At 42.0% G+C, this 22,566-nt stretch overlaps 4 protein-coding genes across 11 annotated transcripts in view; 2 read left to right on the forward strand and 2 right to left on the reverse strand.

Annotated features, from left to right (window-relative positions):
* Nucleotides 1-2,268, reverse strand: part of LOC125960221 (kinesin-like protein KIF21B) — a 37,104-nt gene extending 34,836 nt beyond the window's left edge. For 6 of the 8 annotated variants that reach the window (XM_049693497.1, XM_049693495.1, XM_049693491.1 and 3 more), the window contains exon 1: nucleotides 2,038-2,268. The gene's annotated coding sequence lies outside the window, so the exon portion shown is untranslated. Of the gene's footprint in view, nucleotides 1-720; nucleotides 1,124-2,037 lie in introns of all 8 variants that reach the window. The other 2 variants (XM_049693493.1, XM_049693492.1) reach the window with 2 other exon arrangements.
* A 2,074-nt stretch (nucleotides 2,269-4,342) lies between these two features.
* LOC125947844 (immunoglobulin-binding protein 1) lies at nucleotides 4,343-5,741 on the reverse strand. The gene is made up of 3 exons (XM_049673298.1): nucleotides 5,587-5,741; nucleotides 5,312-5,520; nucleotides 4,343-5,241 (listed from the first exon to the last, which is right to left on the reverse strand). The coding sequence occupies exons 1-3, from the start codon at nucleotides 5,692-5,694 to the stop codon at nucleotides 4,470-4,472; spliced, it is 1,089 nt and encodes a 362-aa protein (XP_049529255.1). The 5' UTR covers nucleotides 5,695-5,741; the 3' UTR covers nucleotides 4,343-4,469.
* Nucleotides 5,742-6,007: 266 nt separating this feature from the next.
* LOC125960227 (zinc finger protein Xfin-like) lies at nucleotides 6,008-8,464 on the forward strand. The gene is made up of 2 exons (XM_049693513.1): nucleotides 6,008-6,057; nucleotides 6,114-8,464. The coding sequence occupies exon 2, from the start codon at nucleotides 6,125-6,127 to the stop codon at nucleotides 8,192-8,194; it is 2,070 nt and encodes a 689-aa protein (XP_049549470.1). The 5' UTR covers nucleotides 6,008-6,057; nucleotides 6,114-6,124; the 3' UTR covers nucleotides 8,195-8,464.
* Nucleotides 8,465-8,648: 184 nt separating this feature from the next.
* Nucleotides 8,649-11,150, forward strand: LOC125960226 (zinc finger protein 14-like). Its single transcript, XM_049693511.1, has 2 exons — nucleotides 8,649-8,866; nucleotides 8,933-11,150. The coding sequence occupies exons 1-2, from the start codon at nucleotides 8,803-8,805 to the stop codon at nucleotides 10,963-10,965; spliced, it is 2,097 nt and encodes a 698-aa protein (XP_049549468.1). The 5' UTR covers nucleotides 8,649-8,802; the 3' UTR covers nucleotides 10,966-11,150.
* Nucleotides 11,151-22,566: the final 11,416 nt, after the last annotated feature.

The following is a 22,566-nucleotide window of genomic DNA, read 5'->3' on the forward strand; positions in this document are numbered from 1 at the left end:
TTCTGCGCACCCCAGCTAGCCATCCAACCATCAGTCAGACCATCGGCCGGTCGCCAGAAAGATTCTGTTTTTCATTGTAAATGCACACAACGGCGTTCGCTCGCTTATGTAATCGTATTCGGATAACCCTCCTAACTAACTAACTACTCTGCTGGCAAGTCAGGGTCAGGTCTTTGGCCAGTGTGTTTGGGATTTGTGATTCTCAGTCGGTCGGACTCGTGGTTCCCCGTGGTTCCTCTATTCCCCTGATCTCTCCCACTAGGTTGTGCTACATACCCGGTTACCATGCTTACGCATGGAAACCGTGGGGCCCACGCATCTGATTGCAAATAAAGCATACATTTCGCACACCGTACCCAGAGCAAGTCGTCCCGCTGAATGTGCTAAAATATCCAAGCATGCTTTGGTCACCGAGACACCCAAGCTTAGCAACCGGATGCCTTTTGCTGTTTTAATTATTTAAAACAATCATCCGTTTACGCGACAAGAGAGCAGGGTTTGAAATCTATTTCTTCGATCTCTAAAACGAAAGATGTATAGTAGAGGCAAAACCGCATACAACTGCGGGGGAAGGCACATTCGACGGAATCGGGCGTACGGTTGGGTATAGCGAATGGATTCACGCCAGACTCTAACCCACGGTTTGCATCCCACGGAACGACGCCTAACGACGACCGGGTGGGGACACTCCAGTTTCAGATACATTCTAGAAGTACATACCAGAGCACTGGATCAGGGTGGAGGCTGGCTGCTAGAGCCTGTCGCCCCCAATATGTATTGGGTGGCTGTCTTCCGGTTTGGCCGCGGATTTCCGAAACGGGAGCAATGCTTTGTGTGTTCGGCACCAAACCATACACTTTCCCGTCGATGAACTAACGCCTCAACTCAGTGGAGAGATTCGGAACGGGTTTCTGCTGATGGTTGTGCTGCTGTTACTGCTTCTACCGCTGCTGATCAGGTCAGCGTTCAACGATTTGAAGGTACACTACCTTGTTGCTAATCATTAAACAGAATAGCATTCTTCGATGCTATTTCATTTTACACACCATGTGTACTGCGATTGGTATGGAATTAAAATCGCCACAGCACGGCAGCAAAGCATCCTACCTAAAAATCAACCATTCTAATTTGTTTCAAAACGCTGAAGCATTATTAGTATGATTTAGGGTGATTTCTCAAGGACTTTGTAAAACATTCGCAACACAAGGAAGCCGCGCAGCCAACCAAAAATGTATTAATGTTCGAAAACCTCATCCAGAAAGAATAATGTGCGAATCCCACCCCTGCCGCTTTGTGGAGAAAAATTGTTGACGATCCAATCGTGGTGGTTGAAACAAACAAGAATTTAGCGAACCAACTGGGCATCCATCAGTGAAACCTGTTCTGTAGCAGCAGCAAATCCGCTACAGACGGCGAGGTGCAGCAGTGCCGTTAGGCCATTTACGTGGGGAAGGGAATTGCAGCATCGTGCAAGCGTGGATTTCGTCTCCGGCTCGCGAACCCCACTCCAGCGATTAGCCAACGCTAATAGCGATTCCACGGACAAATTGATGGAAACCACAAAAACACAACTTTAAACAAACACTGCGTAGCTTGCAACGGTTGGCTGCTTGTGGTGTTCTCGCACGTAGTTTTCATCGATTTCGTTCTTCAATTCGAGGCCCACAAACTATACCATAAGGATTTTACGGGGACAATTCTCTTTAGGAAAATCCCGGAATTTAGGCTCCGGTTGTAGCACTCATGGTCGAAGGAGAAATATTATTTGCCTGCTTTCCCAAACCCCCGAAATCCTGCCGGGTAGAGCAGCACATCCTGTGTCACTTCACTGGTATTGATTTTTATCCTGATATTTTCTCCACCACCAGCGACAGCACAATAATCGATATTTCACCGCACAGAGAGCCACTTATTTTCATTTAGCTCCGAGCCAGCCTTTCCGTAAAATCACCGTTTACCACTTTTTGGGCTGTTTCTCGTTTAAAATCACTCGCAAAACTAGCCCAACCCGTTTGGAGCCGTCTGAAGATTGCTTACCATTTCAACACGAAACAGAAATTATTGGCGTTCTAAACATTTCTCAAACAACTTCACGTGCTCAAAACAATAGGAACAACTTCACAAACGAACGAAAACCGACCAACCGCGGGCGAACTGAACAACAAAAGCCTGCACAGACCGGTTGCGGGTACGCGTACCCCGTAGTTTTTAGTTACTGTTTTTTACTTGTTGTAAACTGAAAATGTGTTCATCCGCCAACCGAACAATTTAAAATGGCCACGAACACCACCAAGCATGCGCTGCGAACCTCGAACAGATATACCTCCCGACAAAGGTTCGTGATGAAACACTCCGGGTCTTGCTGATGTGGACCGGTTTCGTGTTTCGTCGGTTGTTCGGAGCAACAACCGACATCGGATCGACCGGCGGCGGAGCCTCTCCCTAGCTCTCCCTATAGGCACAGCAGCGCAAAGATGAATTCACGAACTCTCTCTCGGTGTCCCCGTATCGCCGATGAATCAGCTGATCGTCGACGAGGTACGTTCCCGACACCAAGTACGAATTGGGCATTTTAGAACAGATATTCACCACAGATATTTTGCTAAGAAATGCATAAAACGATCTTCTAGACCGATAAAAAAACATGTACTTTTTTATTCTTATTGTAGAATTTTCGTTTGAATAGAATCGAATGAAGAAAGTTCATTGATGGAAATCTCGCTCGTAAGATTCAGCGTAAATCGCGTAAAATCAGAAGGGGGCACGGCATTTGTTCATTGTTCATTGATTTGTTTTTGGTTCTTCCATCCGCCTGCTTCTTCTTCTTCGTCCGCCCCGTGTAGCGACACGGCCCTGGCACGCACACACGCATGAGTGGTTTGGTATTGGTGTCTAGTAAACACTGACCTTGACTCAAAGAAATAAAATTGAATCGGTTAAAAAATGTATCAGTTAATACTAATTATAATAAGTTAGATGGACTGAAATACCCCCTCCCTCCCCACCTTCCGAAAAAATCGCTATCAACTTTTTTGATATGCAAATCTACATAAAAATATTCGAAAAAGTTAACAAATATATTAGAGAAGGGAGGAGGGTTGGAAAAAGTACATTTAACCAGTAAAACAGCGATTTAAAAGCTTCGAAGATCCTTTTATTGGCTCCGCTCAGGATATTTGGAAGGAACACGTGCTCATTCATTAAGACTAACTTTGATTTTCCGGGTCGGTTTTCTTCAAATTTACTTCAAAACTAACTGCCAGAGTAGGTTTTCCCGGCTGAAAACGCGAAACCGCGAATTTTCCGGAATCTTTTCAAACCTCTACTTTCAGGCCCAAAAGTCTACTTTGGGGGTAATTCACCATTGCGGGCTTCCGACTTATTTTTATGTATTTTCTGATTTCATTAACCATCTCCCAGCGATCGGCATTTTTTTTTGTGTCGAAAAAGGGCCAAAATGCGAGTTTTCCTCGATTTTGAAACTCTACTTTGGGGGAAATTCACGACATTCAACTTCAGACACAAGAAATTACCATTTTCCGGCATTTCTTTCCGGCTTTTTTGGTATTTTTCGATTGTGACACTTATCCCCTAACGATTGGCGTTTTTTTCCGATCGAAAAAAGGTAAAACGGCGAATTTATAGCGATTTTTAAAACTCTACTTTCAAGCCCCAAAACTCTACTTTCAGATTAGCCGTGGCCACACGGGGCGAAAACCCTAGCGCAAACGAAAAAATTAATGCCAAAACGGTTTCGCTTAACCCTTACGCGCTGTCAAACTTTTATACGTCCGCGGACTTTTTCGCTGAACCCTTGACGCTATCGAACGCTTTATTTACGAAAATGTAGGTTCTTTTCGTATTGTTTTTGCATTTTTAATATAAATATAACAGCAACAGCAACAAAATCGTTAAAAACTGCAAAATTTATTCGGAAATCAACTTCAGCGGCCAAAACACAGATGAAAACAATACGTTTGACATTTCGGCATAAATTTTCGGGTTTTTACCCCTGCCACACGAAGCGAAAACATTTTGGCATTAATGTGCAAATTTGCGCGCAAATTTTCGCCCCGTGTGGCCACGGCTATTCAAAACTCTACTTTCAACTTTTTTTCTAAATTGCCTCTGCAGCAGACCGTGCAAGCGTCAACACGGCTGAAGCGCTCTCTACACGACAGCGTCCCACCAGCATAAAGTTGCATACATGGATGGGCACCTTAACCAAACGGAAGAAAACTTGGTTCAAATTCTGTTCCTGGAAAAATCGATTAATAATCATCATTACAAACACTCCCTAATTACAAATAGGCTCCATTCAAATAACAGGGAGTTTGTTTAAGATTAGTATGTACTATAATTTATTGGCCAAATGAATGATGCTACAAACATAGGAAGATTTAAATGAAAATGTCCCCTCTTATCGGATTCTGCAATACAACATCCCTGTGCGTGATGGAAGTAAAAGCCTAGCTGCGGTTATAACGATTACCTTCTCCGCGACGATGCTCATCTTTGAATTCATCCTTCGCACGCTGACGAGCCAGATACTCTTCATCGTCTTGTTCGATCAACTTTTCCTCTTGCTCCTGCTCCTTATCCAGCTCGGCGGCATTATCTTGATACACACGATTCATCAACGAGTTTTTGTTCACCTCCTTCATCTTTTCGGCATCCGGAAAGATGCCCTCGGCAACTCGCTGTTCGTAGAACTCGGCAACCGTCATCGTGGGAAAGCTTGGGTATCCCCGGCCGTATACCGCTTTCTGTACCGCATCGCGAGTTATGATAATTGGCTTCAGAGGTCTGGACGGTGGGTGTTTTCGAGTTGCGCGATCAAGAGGTCCCTGGCCCTCATCATTTTCTACCCGTTTCGGTAGGCCAGCTATGTACGCAAGCATCTGTTTTTCCTTTTCGATCGACACCAATTCATCTTGAGCTTCCAGGATGGCCGCACGGAGAAGCTTAGAATAGTATTCCCGCTTTCTGTCCTCGTCCACTTCCGTGTTGCCGTTCTCCACCAGCAGGCTCAGCTCCTTTATTTTCTCCTCCAGTTCCTTCTTTTCTTGATATTTTCGTATTTTCTCCTGGCGCTCGTAGCCCATACGGTTCAGCTCACGCAGTTTATCGCTCATCGCTCCCGGCACGATTGCTGCCGACTCCACCGCCTGTGCCAGCGAGTCCGTATCGTGGTCCGGTTTTGCGAATAAACCATATTGTTCGCAGCGTTTCAAAAAATCCCTAGAAAAGGTTCTAGTGGTTTTAGTTTACATCGACAAAGTGAAGACAAATGCCAGAAGGGAATGCTTACTTGTAGTAAATTTCGGACACTTCTACCACTTCCTTGCGATCCTGGCTTTGTAGCTGGGAGGACATCCTGCCAAGGTAATACGGTAGCAGCATATACCGAAGGTTTTCCGTAGGTACCTCCTCGATGGACTCGTTGCTGCTGAACATCCCGACAAGGCTGACCAGTCGCGTTGCATCCTCAAATGCCCTCATGCATTTGTTGATTTCATTCTACCAACAAACGGAACACCAGTTCATCTTCTTGCGAACGCGCTAGTGCTATCATCCGGTACATACCTGTGAGGTGCCGGCATCGAGGGTCTGTTTGAAAATCCCATATCCTTCATCGAATATTTCCGATAACTTACGGTCCAAAGGAATTTCCGAAACAGGCTCCACGGACATCTTTTCGTGAAAACTCGCGAGATTTTAGAAAATGGTTTGTTTACGTTTTCAAATTTGTTTTTTTTTATGCCCCAAAATGACAGCTCGATAAAGGCCAATACACACAAAGCGCGAAACAGCGCTAACGAATCGTAAATCATTTGGAAGTGGTGTTTGGAGTTTTGAAAAGAAAACTCTTTAAAAGAAGCCGAAATTTATTAAGCACACGAAAATAATATACAATATCGTTCCCATTAATAATAGTTTTGTTTTTGCCTCCACTATCGTATCCCATCTGTTTTGCGCTGCGTGTAATCAGGTCTTAACAATCCACACCAAAACAATACAAAAAAGGCCGGCTGCTGATAGATTTTCCACAAAAAGGTAAGTTTTCCTGAAAATATCGTGAAATTGGTTGCAGAAATCCACTTCTATTTTAGAAGCATCGATAATGGATCATCCGAGGAATCTGAATCCGGATAGTGCCGCTGCGCTCTCGAACACCCCGCCGAAATCCCTTTTGCAACGGTTTTGTCGGTTGTGCCTACGTGAGTTTCCTTTTCTCTTACCTTTTAAAGCAACTCTGAACGGTACAACCCTTGCTGGTATGCTGGAGAGATTACTTGGAGGATTCCAGGTGACTCAAACGCACGATCTGCCCGATCACATTTGCCCCCGGTGTGTGACAAAACTGGACTTTGCATACCACGTACAACTGGAACTGGTTCGGAACGAGCACAGGCTAAAACACTTTCTTCAGAATGGGCAGCTGGTGCAGCAATTGTTTGACTTTCAAAATAATTATACAGCAGTGCGGGAAAGCCACGCGGACAAGTTACTAGCTTCGCACGGTACCACACTGCTCGGCGAAAAGGTCGTGGTATCTGCAGGAAAGGAAGTACCCGGCATGCAGATGGCAGAGTTGGAAGCGGCAAAACTTTACAAAACAGAGCTACCGACTGCATGCGAAACTCCATGCGAATGTCGTGCAATACCCAAGGCCACACCGCATTCTTATACGCGATCCGCTGGCGCACCGAAGCAACCGAAGCGGACACTACGAAACCGACAGACTCTACGCGATGCAATCAAACGCGGCAGTACGGGAGGTGAGAAAATAATGCCTATCGATATGACAAAATGCTACATATGTGAGACAACGACAGCGAGCGAAACCGATTTACGTGATCATATCGCATCCCACGTGGATATGCTACCTCACAGCTGCCCGGAGTGCAGTAAGGAGACTGAGGTAAAGCCGATCACCTCTTTGATAACTCTGCTCCGCCATTACCGGATGCACTCGTACCCACTTAAATGCCCAAACTGCCCGCAGCGCTTTGTACGATATGGAAGTGTGTACGCACACGTTCGCTATCGGCACGAGCTGTTCGATAATCCGGAGGGATACACCTGCGAAGTGTGTGGACTGACGATCAAGTATCGGCCCACGTTTATGTACCACATGCGAAACCATTACCACGAACAGATGGGCACGTTTCGCTGTAGCTTTTGCGACCGAGCCTTCGGAACCAAGGCGCGTCTCGAGCGCCACGAGAGATCGCATACGGGCGACCGACCCTTCGCTTGTCGCTTGTGTCCGAAAACGTTCGCACATCCGAGCCAGCTAACGGTGCACCGGTCGCGGCACATAAACGAGCGTGGCCACCGGTGCGATGAGTGTGGTAAATCATTTTACACTCGAACATTGCTGAAACAACACCAACAATCACACGATCGGGAAGTAGGTGGATTACATCAGGATACGGATAAGCGATCTTCACGGACCGAGCCGCGTCCCTGCACGTATCCTGGCTGTCAGCATGTGGGGGCTACTTATCAAGCATACTACTTGCACCGATTGCGGCACATAATGGCCCACGAATGCGAGGAATGCGGCCGTCGGTTTGCACGCCTCAGTGAGCTGCAGCGTCATCAGAAGATCTACCACACAGACGACCATCCGTACCGGTGCGAACAGTGTGATAAAGTATTTCTCAGCAGACAAACCTACCGGGAGCACATGGACGCCCACGCGAATGTCCGGCGCTACGCGTGCGAAATGTGCGACAAGAAATTTGTGAGACGCCGGAATCTGTTAAACCACCAGAAAGCACACACGAACCAGCGACCTTTCAAGTGTGAGCTATGTGAAAGCACTTTCAAGTACAAAAGCGACTACAATCGGCATCAAAAGGACAGGCATAGGATGGAACCTCCGGTGGAAGGGGAAGAAACCGAGGAACCGCGAGACGGGACAACCGGCTTGAGCAACATCGTACTCATAGCGGATCATTCGATGGATAAAGGGAAAATCCTGCGGGAAGCGCTCGAGCAACAAATATTAATGGAAGACGATGTGCAAGGACAGGTATCCTATATCGGAGAAGAGGACGTTACAAAGTACGAAGAGATTGAAACCGTTGAAGAGTCGATCGTATTTGAACAACCGGTAGGGGCGCTAGAAATGGACGATGTGCCAAAGCGGGAGTATATCATTGAGTACATTCAGCAAAACTAGGAGGGTCAAAAGTATCGAATTGATTTAGCATGAAATGTTTTACTAATAAGAATTTTTTAATGAAATAGTTTGAATGAATTACGGTGCACGATTGCGATAGTCAATCGTCTAGATCCTCGAGGATCTTTGATACTTCAAAGGATTATACTCGCTTGCATTTTCTGGCGACAACATGCTGCCATTCATCGCCGAGAAACGGCCGTATCAAATAAACTCAAGCAAGGAAATGTTTTTAACAAAACACATTTCAAGCAAATTGTTGCAATTTTCGACTCCTAAAGCGGCAGTGATATAAACGACGAAGCAATGGTTACAGTGATATTCGATAAAATATGCGCATTTTATCCACAAAAAGGCAAAATTCTCTTAGAAATCAAAATGAAGCGCGAAAAATGGCCTGCGCGGTACTGTATCAATGTTTTGGCTTTTTCGAAAGACTGTTGAACAAATAAAAGTTGGAGTTTTTAAGTTTTTTGAAGAATTTTAGTGATTTTCGGGCATTTAGTGATAAAGATAAAGGGGCTTATAGCGAATAAGCGTCACTCTCAGCATTTAGATCGCCAATAATTTCTGAATCGTGGCGGTTTGAGTAGTTGTCGAATGGTGGAATGGTTTTGATTAAACAGGAAATCGTTGAGGAAGGAACAATGATTGGCGCAGAGGGGGTGCGTGGTAAGTAGAGCGCAGCGCTTGAATTCCTCTTCCAGTAACGAACACTCCGGTCACCCTTTCTTGTAGCCACTAGCGTCGACGATTTCTGCCGCGTTTGTTTGTTGAAACGATCCAAACTGATATCGTTGATGGAGCGGGTCGATGGCGTGATGATACCGGAGATGTTGTACAAACTGTGCGGAACGCAGATCGAAGTGATCGATCGGTATCCCCGTCGCATCTGCGAACACTGTCTCGGTGCACTAGATACGGCCTTTTGCTTCATGAACCGGTTCCGGCAACAGGACGAACGGTTGCGCAGCTTCTACTGGAATGGATCGGTGGTGACCCAATTGGAATCTTACCAACCCGAGGGGGAACGCGATTACACAAGATGCTTGCAGGAGCTACAGTCACGCAACGGTAATACGTCCGCGGAAAGCACAACAAGCATGAAGGAGTACTCTTCGAAGGCAACCGAAACAGACTCAGCTGTACCGGTAGAAACGGCCGATGTGGCTACCAACACCGAGGAACTCGTGAATGTTGGGCTAGTGGAAGCACCGAAACAAGAGCAACCTGATCAGAGTGCATGGGACGCAAGTGAAGGAATTGAATTTGACGAGGTCGAGATTGAAGAGGATTCAAACCAAGAAGCGCTCAACGAACTGGCAACTGCCGAACAAGCCGAATCCATTGACGCGTTGGTATCTATGGAGATCGATTTTTTGCCAGCCTTAAAAGATCAGCCTGACGGCGAGATAAAGGAGGACAATAAGCGCCAACTTCGATCTTCCAACAGGCATCAACAAGTTGTTGTAGAAAGCATAGACGATCCGAAAGGAATCACCTATGAGGTGGAAATGCTCAGCGATTCTGAAAGCCTAAACATTATCGAGGCTGAGGAGAGTCAGGATGTCGATGACGAGACGACGGTAGACCACCGAGTAGTGTGCCATATCTGCGAGTTCTTAGGAACAGACGATAAAGATCTGCAGGAGCACCTAAACGTGCATGCCGATCTGTTGCCCTACACATGCCAGCAGTGCGCAAAGGTGGGCAGCAGTTTGGAACCGCTGACGACACTGAAAAATCTACGTAATCATCTGCGCTGGCACAGCCTGGGCTTCGAGTGCAAGGAATGTGGGAAACGGTTTACCTCCGAAAAGGCATATACGAAGCATCACGACACGGAGCATGCTGGCGATCTGGTTTGCGAGGAATGTGGTAAACAGTTTCGGATTCGGAAAAGCTGGAGCAATCACATGCGGCGACATGCGGCAGTACGGCGCGAAAAGTACAAGTGCGAACTATGCCAAAAACCGTTCGCCAATCGGGCCCGATTGGTACGCCATCTGCGTGTCCATACGGGTGAGAAGCCGTACTCATGTTCGCACTGCGATCGACGATTTACTGACCATAATCAACGACAGCGACATGTCCAAAAAGCTCACGAGTCAGCGGATACCGAGAGATTCCAGTGTGAATGTTGTGGGACTAGCTTCAAAACATCTCGGCAACTAGAAGCGCATAGTGTAAACGAGCACATGAACCCGGAGGAGCAGCAGGAGTATCGGGAGCAGCGCAAAAAACGGTACGAGAATCGGGCGGGACAATTAGCAGAGGATCATTGCCCGTTTCCTGGCTGTGACTACAAGGCTAACTCTTATGGTGCATTGTACGTGCACAAGCGCGCGAAGCACTTCCTGCTGCACCAGTGTGAGTTGTGTGGTAAAAATTACCCATTTCTGAGCCAGCTCAACATACATATGACTGTACATACGGGCGAGAAACCGTACGAATGTGAAGAATGTGGTCGCAGCTTCCGACGTCTTTATAGCTATCGGGAGCATATAGAGCAACATCGGTCCGATAAAACCTACGCTTGCACGGTTTGTGATAAAACCTTCAGGAGGCCACGCTATCTGCAGGCCCACCTTCTAACGCATACCTCCAAGAAGTCGTTTTCCTGCGAAGAATGTCCTAATCTGTACAAGACACGGGGCGAGCTGAAGAAACACTATCAAGCGAAGCACCAGGGCGGTGGGCTTATTCCATTGCAAAGCAACCAAGTGCGGGAGGAACTAGTAGAAGAAGAGTACGTCGTTGGATTTGAATAGACAGTCCAGAACGGTTCCCTTACCAAACCAAATCGTAACAATCGGTGCCGGCGTAGGTTTATTTTCACATTAAATGCCAATTGTTGCCACCTGACTAGAAATTAATGCAAATTACATTGCATTGGAGACTCGCATAAATACAAAGTTTCACATCGTAACACTTGGTTCTTTCATTGTTAATATACGCTACGATCATGATCTTCACTGACAATATGGTTATTTATTCTGCATAATTCGTTTCCCTGCTTCCTTTTTAGGGCCTTGTGACATATAGAGATAGACGACATAGGTTGAACTTAAAGAATTCTCTTTTGTTCTTACCAACATAGATCTACCTGGTACAAGAATCAGTCTTGACGGTTTTTTTAAAATTGTTTTCGTAAAGATTTTTTTTCCTTAAATATACTTATTGATTGATATATTCCCTTCACTTTTCGACGAAATCCTGCCATATCTTTCGCACGTATATCTCCTACTAGTAAAAAAGATTATATTTTGATCCAGCCAAATCTGTGGAATATTGTGCGTAACTATTTCAGTTAAGTAAACAATTAAAGAAAGTAATTCTCAAATTAAGCGTGTAGAAGCATTTCATATTCACGACGTGTGTCGGTACGTAATCGTCTTGTCAATTGTCTTGTAACGACCAATGTATCGATCAAATTCGTGATTACTAATTGTTATTGATCTATATTCTCTATTTTTCGTCGGTTTAAAAGCTCATGGCTCGCAAAATCTTATAGAGGCGACCTATGCAGGATAAAAAACGGCAATCATCATTCAGTGCATTTGCTCGGGCGTCATTCTAATGGATCGTATGGTCTGCAACCGGTTATGGTAGGAACTACCGGCGTACCAAAGATGCTCTCAATATTGAACCATAACGACGCTGCACCAACACCAAACATCATGTGAACAATTCGAAACATATCGGAACATGTCGGAACATGGCATAAACCCAGTCCAGCACGCAATTCATATTCTTTCACTCGACATCGACTCGACTCGAGAATCTGTTTGTGGATATTTTATGAAGGCAGCTACCAGCAACTCGAATATAAAAGTATCAATGAGGTTCCTTTCTATGCTTACTTCCATTCCCATCCTATGACTCATCCTTTTGTTCGGAGTGTCGATCACACTACTTGCATGGTGGAGCAGTAGTCGCCCAACGCATTCTGCACTGACTAAAATTTCTTCTCGCTTCCGTTGCGGCTTATTCCACTATTCCCTTATTCTTCAACGCCCGTGCGTTGCGAATCTGTTCTTTGCTGTTCCGCGACGCATCGTCTGGGGTCTTTTCGCTATTGCCCCCAAGCATCGTCGATGGAACCGACAAAGGTTTTCTTTTATCGACTTTAACGCTGATCCTCATGCGCAACACTTGCTTCTCGCACGGGCAGAGCAATAACGTACGATGGTCAGTATATTCGCTTCAAAGAGATGCCACCACAAATTTTATTGCTCAATTCTCCATACTGCAACAGAGCGGGACAATGGTTTTCTCTTTGTAAAACGCATGTGCAAGCTGTATATGCTAATCTGTGTGATCTGCGTATATCGATCCACTAGATCGCTGGCCCAGAGTTGAGAATTTTCTTATGTTGTTCTGATCCATCGATAGTTCTTTTCCCCACAATGTTTAGTTATAGAAAATATGAAAGATAACCAACACTACTCATATCATTCGTTAAAATAGGTTCATAGTGAGTCGAACTGATGTTGAACATATGGTAACATCCATCTAACATCAATGGATTGATATAAAATGGGTTATTCTTCAAAAAGAGAGTACATGTTTGATTAAACATCAAAGCGATAATATGGTGCATTAAAGGAGTTCCGTTTACACCGTTTTCATTCTTCAACCCATGATGGTAAATATTGAAGATCGCTGTTTTATGTTCTCTTCATCTTTCCTTAAAATGGCGTCCATGGCACCATCACGTAACCCAACCCTCCAACAGCTTCTGCTTCGATCCCCTCCTTGTATGCATACGGCTTATTAAAATATTTTTGATTTTTGCAACTCTTCTATAACGCAATGTTTATGTGCGATGGATTAAAATGCGATTATTTGAAACACAAGTGAAACTTTTTGATGCAGATGCAGACCAACAGCTTAGAAAATTCCGAATGAATCGATGTGCATGATAACATAAATTAAATCGCATCAACTCTTCAATTTGATAACAAAAATTGTGTTTCTCAATCACCAATGAACCAATGGAGTGGATTATGAATGTTAGTAGAGAAGATTTAGTGAATATATTAATGAACCGATAGATTACAACGGCATTTTTTTATCAAAATCAATATGTTCCAACGCCAGGGATTTCCAAAAACTAAAAAGTTAATGCAATTAGTCAGGTTCGTTGCTTTTATGGTCCATTGACTCGACAAGTCTCATCATGAAACGGCTGTGGAGAATTTCAGAGAAGTTCATCTGCTAAAAATAGCGCAAGAATGGAGTAAAGTTATCTCCTTTGAATGAACCTTGCGCAAGAGAACATGCAGCAAGTGATGCTTCCCCAACATGCTCTTTTCTCTCTGAAAGGTTTGTCTCCTTCGCGCCAACGCACTTCGGTATGAACAGAATGTTGTAGTGGGGACGATTCCCCTATCTTCGTTGTGGCTTGCCATTGGAGGATCATTATTTGCAGCAGCGATCGCCAACCCTTTACTAGTCCATGCTTTTGATGATCATAATGACATGGAAGAGAAATGATGCGACTGAGATCAGTCTCAAACAAACCTTATACCGTCAGCAAACGCATAAGTCAGTTCGATCGGGCAGGATGTTCAACAACTTTGGTTTTTGGTCTGGTCACATTGCGCCATCCTGGATTGCGACCGAATCCCGAACGGCTGTTCTTCAATATCGTGCTGATGTATTGGAATCTCAGAAGACAAAAGCATTGCTCGCTTGGAAAATCATTAGCGAAAGAGTGATCTTCCGTATGGAACAAGGAACGCTTTCGTATGGCGTGCTGATAAAGGACCCTGTGCTCTACCTGAGGTGTTGTGAATTGAAGCTAATTTTTCTGTTGGTGCAAATGGAATGTCAACATACTCCGTTGGAATACTCGGATCCTGAACTTTATGATACGCTTGAAAACTTGGATGCCATCTTTCGCTGGATAAATCAATGTGTCCGTAGCGGAACTGCGATCAGTACTAGGCCAAGTACACCTCCATCAGACGATTATTGGAACCCAAGAGACTATGAAGGAATCATCCAGTTTGTACAACAGTTTGATGTTTGAATCAATTCAATTCTATCCGAGGCACAAATAGTGAAATCACAACGAGCATTACCTGTCGGAAAAAAATAGTCGTCCCGAATGCACAATAAAATTAATCTTTACATAAAGCATGTGTCTCCAGAAACCGCAACATTCAGATTCAAAATAAAAATGAAATTATAAACAACAACCTTTCTTGCGTATAGTTTTGTTAGATTTTCTTCCGTCGTAAATGAATTCGAAAACATTCGAAATTTGATTTTGTACTTCTCTGCAGGAAGGTATCTGGTAAGTAAGCTGATTCCACTGTTTCCTGCAAGTGTGACACTTCTCGCTGTGGGATGATGGTATGCTGTAAAAGTAGTAGTGTACACTGATTACGAGCTGCCAGGTTCATTTCGCTCATTATCATCGAACCTGTCACACTCCTGATAGGTCTCAACATTTTTTTGCTTTTTACGCATTTGCTGGAGTGCATCAGATCATCACTAGAAACGAATCACTAACAAATGAATTGTGACGAATGTTGGGTTGAAACACAATGAAATGCATCTACTAACGGTTGTCGGATGAACTAAACCTCAAGGATGAATTGGAACAACCATTCCAAATGAAGGTGAGTTTTTTTATATCTATGTTGAGAACAATGGTGCTCATTTCATTGTTGTTTACTAAATGCAATAGTTACTGTGATATCTAATCATATTAGTTTTGTTTTATTACTGAAAGTTCTTTTACCAACTACAACGATCTTCCTCCGTTCTATGCTTGCTTCATCCTTAAAACATAAGAACTACGAAAACATCGCTAACATCGTGGGATATTGCAGACTAACAGCTTCTCGAAGATAAGAGTATGAATGAGGTTCCTTTCTATGCTTACTTCCATTCCCATTCTATGACTCATCCTTTTGTTCGAAGTGTCGATCACACTACTTGCATGGTGGAGCAGTAGTCGCCCAACGCTTTCTGCACTCACAGAGATGGAGTCATAAAATTCCTTCTCGCTTCCGTTGCGGCTTATTCCACTATTCCCTTATTCTTCAACGCCCGTGCGTTGCGAATCTGTTCTTTGCCGTTCCGCGACGCATCGTCTGGGGTCTTTTCGCTATTGCCCCAAGCATCGTCGATGGAACCGACAAAGGTTCTCTTTACTCATCTTTCACGCTGATCCTCATGCGCAACACTTGCTTCTCGCACGGGCAGAGCAATAACGTACGATGGTCAGTATATTGGCTTCAAAGAGATGCCACCACACATTTTATTGCCCAATTCTCCATACTACAACAGAGCGGTACAATGGTTTTCTCTTTGTAAAATGCATGTGCAAGCTGTATATGCTACTGTGTGTGATCAGCGTACATACGTAAGATTGTTCGTCCATAGTCGAGAAACTTCTTATACTGCTCAATACACCAAAAGTTCGCGTACGACAAAGAACTAGTAATAAATTAAATGATAGATAACTAAACGAACCATGTCACCTTCAAATATGAGTAAAAACTAGTATCGATTTCTTTTATAGTCTACAAGATGGCCTCTACGTTTCAATGAAAGTATTAGGTACCTGAATTAGTTCTTTCGATTCTGCTAAATGTTGACGCCACTAATTTTGAGTCAATTGCACAGCCATATGCTCTATGTTATGCCATAATGGCATAATTCGAAAATTAACTGAAAGATGGAAAGAAGTAGTGGCCAGCGATGGGCAATATTTGGATTACTGTAATTATTCTTTTGGTTTTGAATATAAGTGGGTTTTGTTGAGCCAAAAAATCGAAAAAAACTAATTCAGAGACAGAAACAGTTCTGCCATCACGCTAGCGATTTTCAATATCAGGAAAGAAAAGTGAGGAGATGACATGCATTCCAAATATTCCGCTATCCTCTAGTAGTTGTGATTAGATTAAGCTAATAAAATGTATGGGCTTAATTTAGTTTTAATGAAAAAATACACTACAGTTCCACATTTCGGGGGGTGCAAATGTGAATAATATAAGCTATGATTAACTCATATAAATTGGTACATTCAAACAACATATATTTGAATCCATTCAATAGATCATTCCAGTTGCGTACAAATAGTATTTTATTAAAATGTACGATCAAACAAATGGGATTATTCTAAGCAAAATCGCAAAATTGGTTTGTATAATGAGATTCAAATATTGAATAGGTAATGGCGTATACTCATATATACAAGACTAAAGATTAAATCTAACAATTGTAAGCCATTCGCACAAGATCTCTGCTTTTCGTAGTTCATTTAAGCGAGGGATGTATACCGTAAACCGATACATAATGTGGGATCAGATGTTCTATTTCATTTTGCCTCAAAGGGCGTTTCTTTATTTCTTACTCTGCATCGGTGTTCATCGGTGCTAAGCTCTTCAGCAGCACCATGATCAGTCCATCATCTAATTTAGCGCAAGATGAGTATCACAACCTTACAGGGTGGCAACGTGAAAGTGACAGACTTATTCCAGGGCCCCCTGTACTAATTCGGACAGCTATAATTCAGATCTTGGTTTACAGTTTGAAAAAGCAGTTTATTTACTACTGGGTTTGAGTGTTGTTCACCCAAAACTTGTAATGGATTCTTGTAGCGAACAAATCAGAATGTTGTATCTTCAAAACCTCATCAACATTCAAATAAGAGGAATGCTGTCACATCTGAATTTGAGCAGATTATGCGCGTACAGAACCATCAAACGATTCAAATATAGTCATATGGTTGTCCCCAAATAGAAACCGGTGAAAAAACGGACTGTACGAACTCTAACGGCAATTTATGCAGTGATGGATCGTATACGACGATATTCGGAACAATCGGAGAGAAAAATGGCCCATGGCATGAAAATGAGTCACACCTGCAAGCAAAATATATTAAAAAAATCCTTAGAAATAGTCCTTTCAAGAAGCAGAGGATTCATAGGTTGTCTCGCAAAAACCTCGCCGACAAGTTCGCTACATCTCGGATGCTGCTGAAGACGCACGCTGCTCACAAGATAATTTTTTCAGACGGCAACAAAAGACTTTGGAGGCAACTTTGAACAAGCAAAATGATTGCGTGCATAGTGTATCTTTTCATGGTATTCAAATCGATAAAAATGGTGCGGATCGATATCAAAATGGCTCATATGTGACGGTATGGAGCGTCATATTTAAAGAAAGAAAATTCCCACCGTTATTTATTGATAAAGTCGTAAAAATCCACAAAAAATATCATTTGGAATTCGTTCTCAAGCTTCATTTGATTCCTTGTGCGTAGAAAATATAAGGAAAAATTGATTTTGTTTCCAACAGGCTTCAACACCTGCGCATAAGGCATTGACTGTTCAGACATGGTGAGCCCATGCTTTGAAAGCTCATCGGAATGGCACGTATCGTCTTCAGATTTAAACCCACTCGATTTCTAAGTATGAGGATACTTGCTAGGGAATCTGGTTGGCATAAAGAATATGACTTTAATACGTTAAAAAAACTATTTGTAAAAATTTGAGACAAAATGCCCAAGGAAGACGTTCGTGCGGTTGGCAAAAGTTTTGGAAAGCGATTAGGGGCTGTAATGAAAAACAAATGCGAAAGAATTGAAATGAATCAATCAAATTTCCAACGACATAATGTTCCAATTGCTGGTTCTTCTGAAGGAGGCAACCATACACAAGCAAGAATAGTTCCGTACAATAACTGCAATGCTGCAAGTGATGCAATCCCGCTCATGCGTTCCGCATAAGCATCCGGTCGAACATAAATGAAAATAGACACCGATCGCCGAAAACGAACAGTGCCGCGGGAATGTTTCTTAGATCTCAATTCCTCCTTATCCTTTTTTAAATCATCAGGTTGAAACTGTAGACAATTTGTGGATTCTGTTGTCTTCTTGAATTATTTTGACGTTTATTTCTCATTGCATTTCTTGTTCCGCAAGTTATTAGTTCTGTGGTCACATCGTATGTAGCTTAGTTCGAAGTATTTGCAACCATGTTGCCATGTTTAGAACATTTTGATGATCATCCACCGTAGCGTCCAAACGATCAATCATATAATAGACAAGGTCTCTTTCAGCGTCTAGATTAGACAAACGGAAACGCTACAGGATGAAACCAGAGCTTCAGGACATACGGACCAGTTCAGTGTTACCTATTTATTAGGTAATGGTGTTTCGTGGCATAAGGATGAATCGCCCGAGAGAAGCGTAAAATACATGAGTACCTGTAAGTCCTGGAAAGAATCGTATCATTTCATTTACATATAATAGAATCGTTTTAATTTACATACAGTATGAAAAAAAAGTTTATCCGACCATGCATGAATTTAATCTTTTTGGCTGTTTTCTCCAAACAACTAAGTCCGAAAATCAAAATTCGTATATCAATAGTTTCGTTTTTTATTCTTCATTATTTTGCTTTCTAAAATTTTCCTTTGCCAAAAGGCACACTAGAAAAAAAGATATCACAAAAATAATAGAGAAAGGTACAACAAAAAAGTGTATCCACCCCATATCAAAAAAATATGGTGTTCTCTTTCGTTAGTCTTCAAAATAGTTAGTTTTCAAAATAGTCAAATAATAATTTTTTCTCTCCATTTCAATGATGCAGTTTAGTGCCTGAACCTCATGCGCATCTTTTAAGACCCTATCGATGGTGCTATCGCCGAAAATAATGGAGTTATGCGCCTAAGAAGTACCTAACAAACTAATAGTTGTTCATTTCTTAGAGATGTTCATAGAGCCATTTTTAACCCTCCGTTGGGCACATGGCGTTTACCCCTTTGTTGGGTTTTGAATCGTCAAAAGAAACTCCCACAACCCACGCAATTGTTATTAGTGATGCTGGCCATAAGCACCTAGACAACAAACTCTTTCGCAATGTCATACCATTTATGCGAATTGATGTTGTAAATGTGAAAACACAAAGAAGATGATACAGAATTTAAACTAAAAGAGGAATGGACAATGCAAAATAGTAATGTTGTAAAACATGAGCCCTGAGAATAGCTTACAAATATACGAGCAGCTATTAATATCAAGGTACAGTCACGATTATACATTACATTCGCGCAAAGCTAGCAGTGTATAACAAAAAAAATCCTATATTTCAAAATGATTTATTTTTAATCTCTTACTGATTACAATTCCACCTGGCAACCATTTTCTGACTGATAGAAAATCATTCACGCGAGAGAAGTAAAATATTTTTTGATTACTTACAGGGGAGAAACCGAAACATCACAATCCATCAGCTACTTGCCATTAGTTATTTTTTTATTGTTACTGAACTGCACAAATATTGGAACTGTGAGGAACAATAAGCAACAATAACTTTTCTTCCTTATCTTCACTGCCAATTGTATTTTCACATTCATATAATTTAAAAAAAAATAGCATGAGGGCTGTGTATAAATATCATGAACTATTTTGTCCACTTTATCCGCAAGGGGGTGATAACTTTCTAGTTCTCAAATCGAAAATTGCTTGAAAAATGCGCAAAAATGGGTTTGGCTGGAGAAAAACCCTCGAAAGTCTTGAAATTTTCAAATTCAACGCAAAATACCGTATGTAAACTTTAGGAGGGGACTTTTACCTTGATTCTAGGAAAATAAAACAGCAGAAAAGTGTAACGAATGCCCGATTCTGCAATCAAAATTGAATCAACACTCCTGGGATCTCTCAGTGTGATTCCACCAAGAAAAACTCACGACAGTCGACATAACAGTTCGGGATATATTTTTATAAGAAATTTTAAAGTCATAAATGCTAGAAAATAGCCAAATAGGGCCGTAGGGCGCAGCTTGATTGGCCAAATCCGTGCTAGGAAGCTGTATGCACAAGAGTTGACCGAATTCAAACCATGCATTTCGATGGACGATGCAACAAACGTAAAAATGCATTTCGAAAAATAACGGGCAAAAAAATTACTTTACCATTCATAGAGGGAATGGTTTAGGAAGCGTTTGGTTTATTTACGGAGGTAAATTTGCCCTTAAGATGATGATTTGGCGTGGGATTTGACATTGTGGCGACAAATCAAATGTTTTCACCATTAGGGCTACTTTCATTCGAAATTTGTTCGAGAAAAGAGTGTCTACAGAAAAGGATTTTGTTCTTCATTAGTCCACCAACGATCCTGCGTAAGTTTGGCATGATTTAGGTAGCTGTTCTTGCCGAAGGTATGGCGTTTATTTTTTTTATTCAAATAGATCGATTTCATAGGGAAAACTATCAATACCTAAAAATGTCTGGATTTTCGTTCCATCGATTTCTCTTTGATAATTATCATAAGGAAACTTAAAAAGTATATCAAAAATGTATAAAAACCAACTAAAATGAGGGTGACGTGCAACAGGAGGGCAAATGATGTGACCTACAGTACTGTGCAAAAATTTTTGGGTGATGTCAAAGTAAAAGTAGAAAAAGTCATATAAAATACTAATGAATAATTTGCATCAATATTTCTTATTAAAGGCAATACGAAAACCTACAAAATGACACCTTTCTTTTCTTTATACATCATTTTTTGGCTGAGATATGAACTATTTTGTGCGGCCAAGTATTAACTGTTCCAAGCTTTAACTCCATTATTTTAGACGATAAAACCATAAATAGGGTCTTAAAAGATGCGCATGAGATTAAGGTACTAAACTGTATCCTGTGAAATGGAGCGAAACATTTTTTTGTTTAAATATTTTAAAGAGAAATCCATTCGATGCTATACAATTCCATACATTTTTTTGTATGGGGTGGATAACCTTTATTTGCGTGTTTTTCGTACCTTACTCGACTATTTTTGTAATATCTTTGTTTCTAGTGGGTTATTTTTCAAAAGGTAAAAAGCAAAATGAAGAAGAATAAATCTATTGATATGCGATTTTAATTTTTTTGGCAAAGATGTTCGGAGGAAATAACCAAAATGTAAACTTCTTGCAGGGGTGGATAAACTTTTTCTTCATACTGTATACTGTGAGGGACAAAACTTCTGTACTAATAATCAAGATTAGTTCTTCTTGATATGAAAGAGCAAATCGCATCATTGAAATCAGTTTGTCCCATTTATTTCTTTCGGATACGAAATAACATCAGAATTCGGATGACATGATACCAGTATTGACTAAGATCATTCTGTTTGCAATTGATTATATTTCCACGAATTCATTCTTATATTACTGATAACAACTTTCTATGTCAGTAACTCATCGCAGACAATCTGCATTCACTTCCACGCTAATTTGATTTGAATTACTCGTTCACTCTATTTTATCCTTCGAGGACATTATAACGTTCTATCGTCAGCTCCATCCTTTTTTAACTTTCACCAGGTTGATTTTACGCATTCATCTCTCATTTCACACTAGTTTCACAGACAGAAGTTAATCCATTGCCTAAATCGCTCTAAATCGAATCACAAAATCAAACTTTCAATTGGGACGAACTAATGCATTTTTAAAATAATTTGATAAACGGTACAACTCCTTCATAGTCTCGCGGCATCCATTTCATGTGGTCAATAGAGATTAACGGAAAGATCTCATCTGCTATTGCGGAAATGGTCGAAGGCAACACTATGGCTAAATCACACTGTCTGTTTATTGAACGCAACATTCTCGTCAGTCGTTTAAGCACCGCTTTCCATTTTCTTAGAGAATATTCAAGAGGAGTATATTGCACATCCATTTCCACCAACAGATAAATATTTTTCAATTCGCACAACTTTGCATAGAGTAAGCGATCCGTGATGAGCATATCATAAGAAAGGGTTCCTTGGTTCAATTGAAAACGAAGCTTCTCGCTGATGATCTTCCAAGCGGACAATGCTCTGCGCATATGGGTTTCCAACACGAGTTTACGATATTCAAACACATTGTAAGGTGATTTGGTTGCGATGAACGTAGGTGGAATTGGCACGTTACACGGAGAACTTGAATCGGTAACCATCCTGCTCTATCGAACTGACTTATGCGTTTGCTGACGGTGTAAGGTTTGTTTGCAGACTGATCTCAGCCGCATCATTTCTCTTCCATGTCATTATGATCATCAAAAGCATGGACTAGTAAAGGGTTGGCGATCGCTGCTGCAAATAATGATCCTCCAATGGCAAGCCACAACGAAGATAGGGGAATCGTCCCCACTACAACATTCTGTTCATACCGAAGTGCGTTGGCGCGAAGGAGACAAACCTTTCAGAGAGAAAAGAGCATGTTGGGGAAGCATCACTTGCTGCATGTTCTCTTGCGCAAGGTTCATTCAAAGGAGATAACTTTACTCCATTCTTGCGCTATTTTTAGCAGATGAACTTCTCTGAAATTCTCCACAGCCGTTTCATGATGAGACTTGTCGAGTCAATGGACCATAAAAGCAA

Source organism: Anopheles darlingi, chromosome 2, assembly GCF_943734745.1.
Source record: "Anopheles darlingi chromosome 2, idAnoDarlMG_H_01, whole genome shotgun sequence".
NCBI classification, from domain to species: domain Eukaryota; kingdom Metazoa; phylum Arthropoda; class Insecta; order Diptera; family Culicidae; genus Anopheles; species Anopheles darlingi.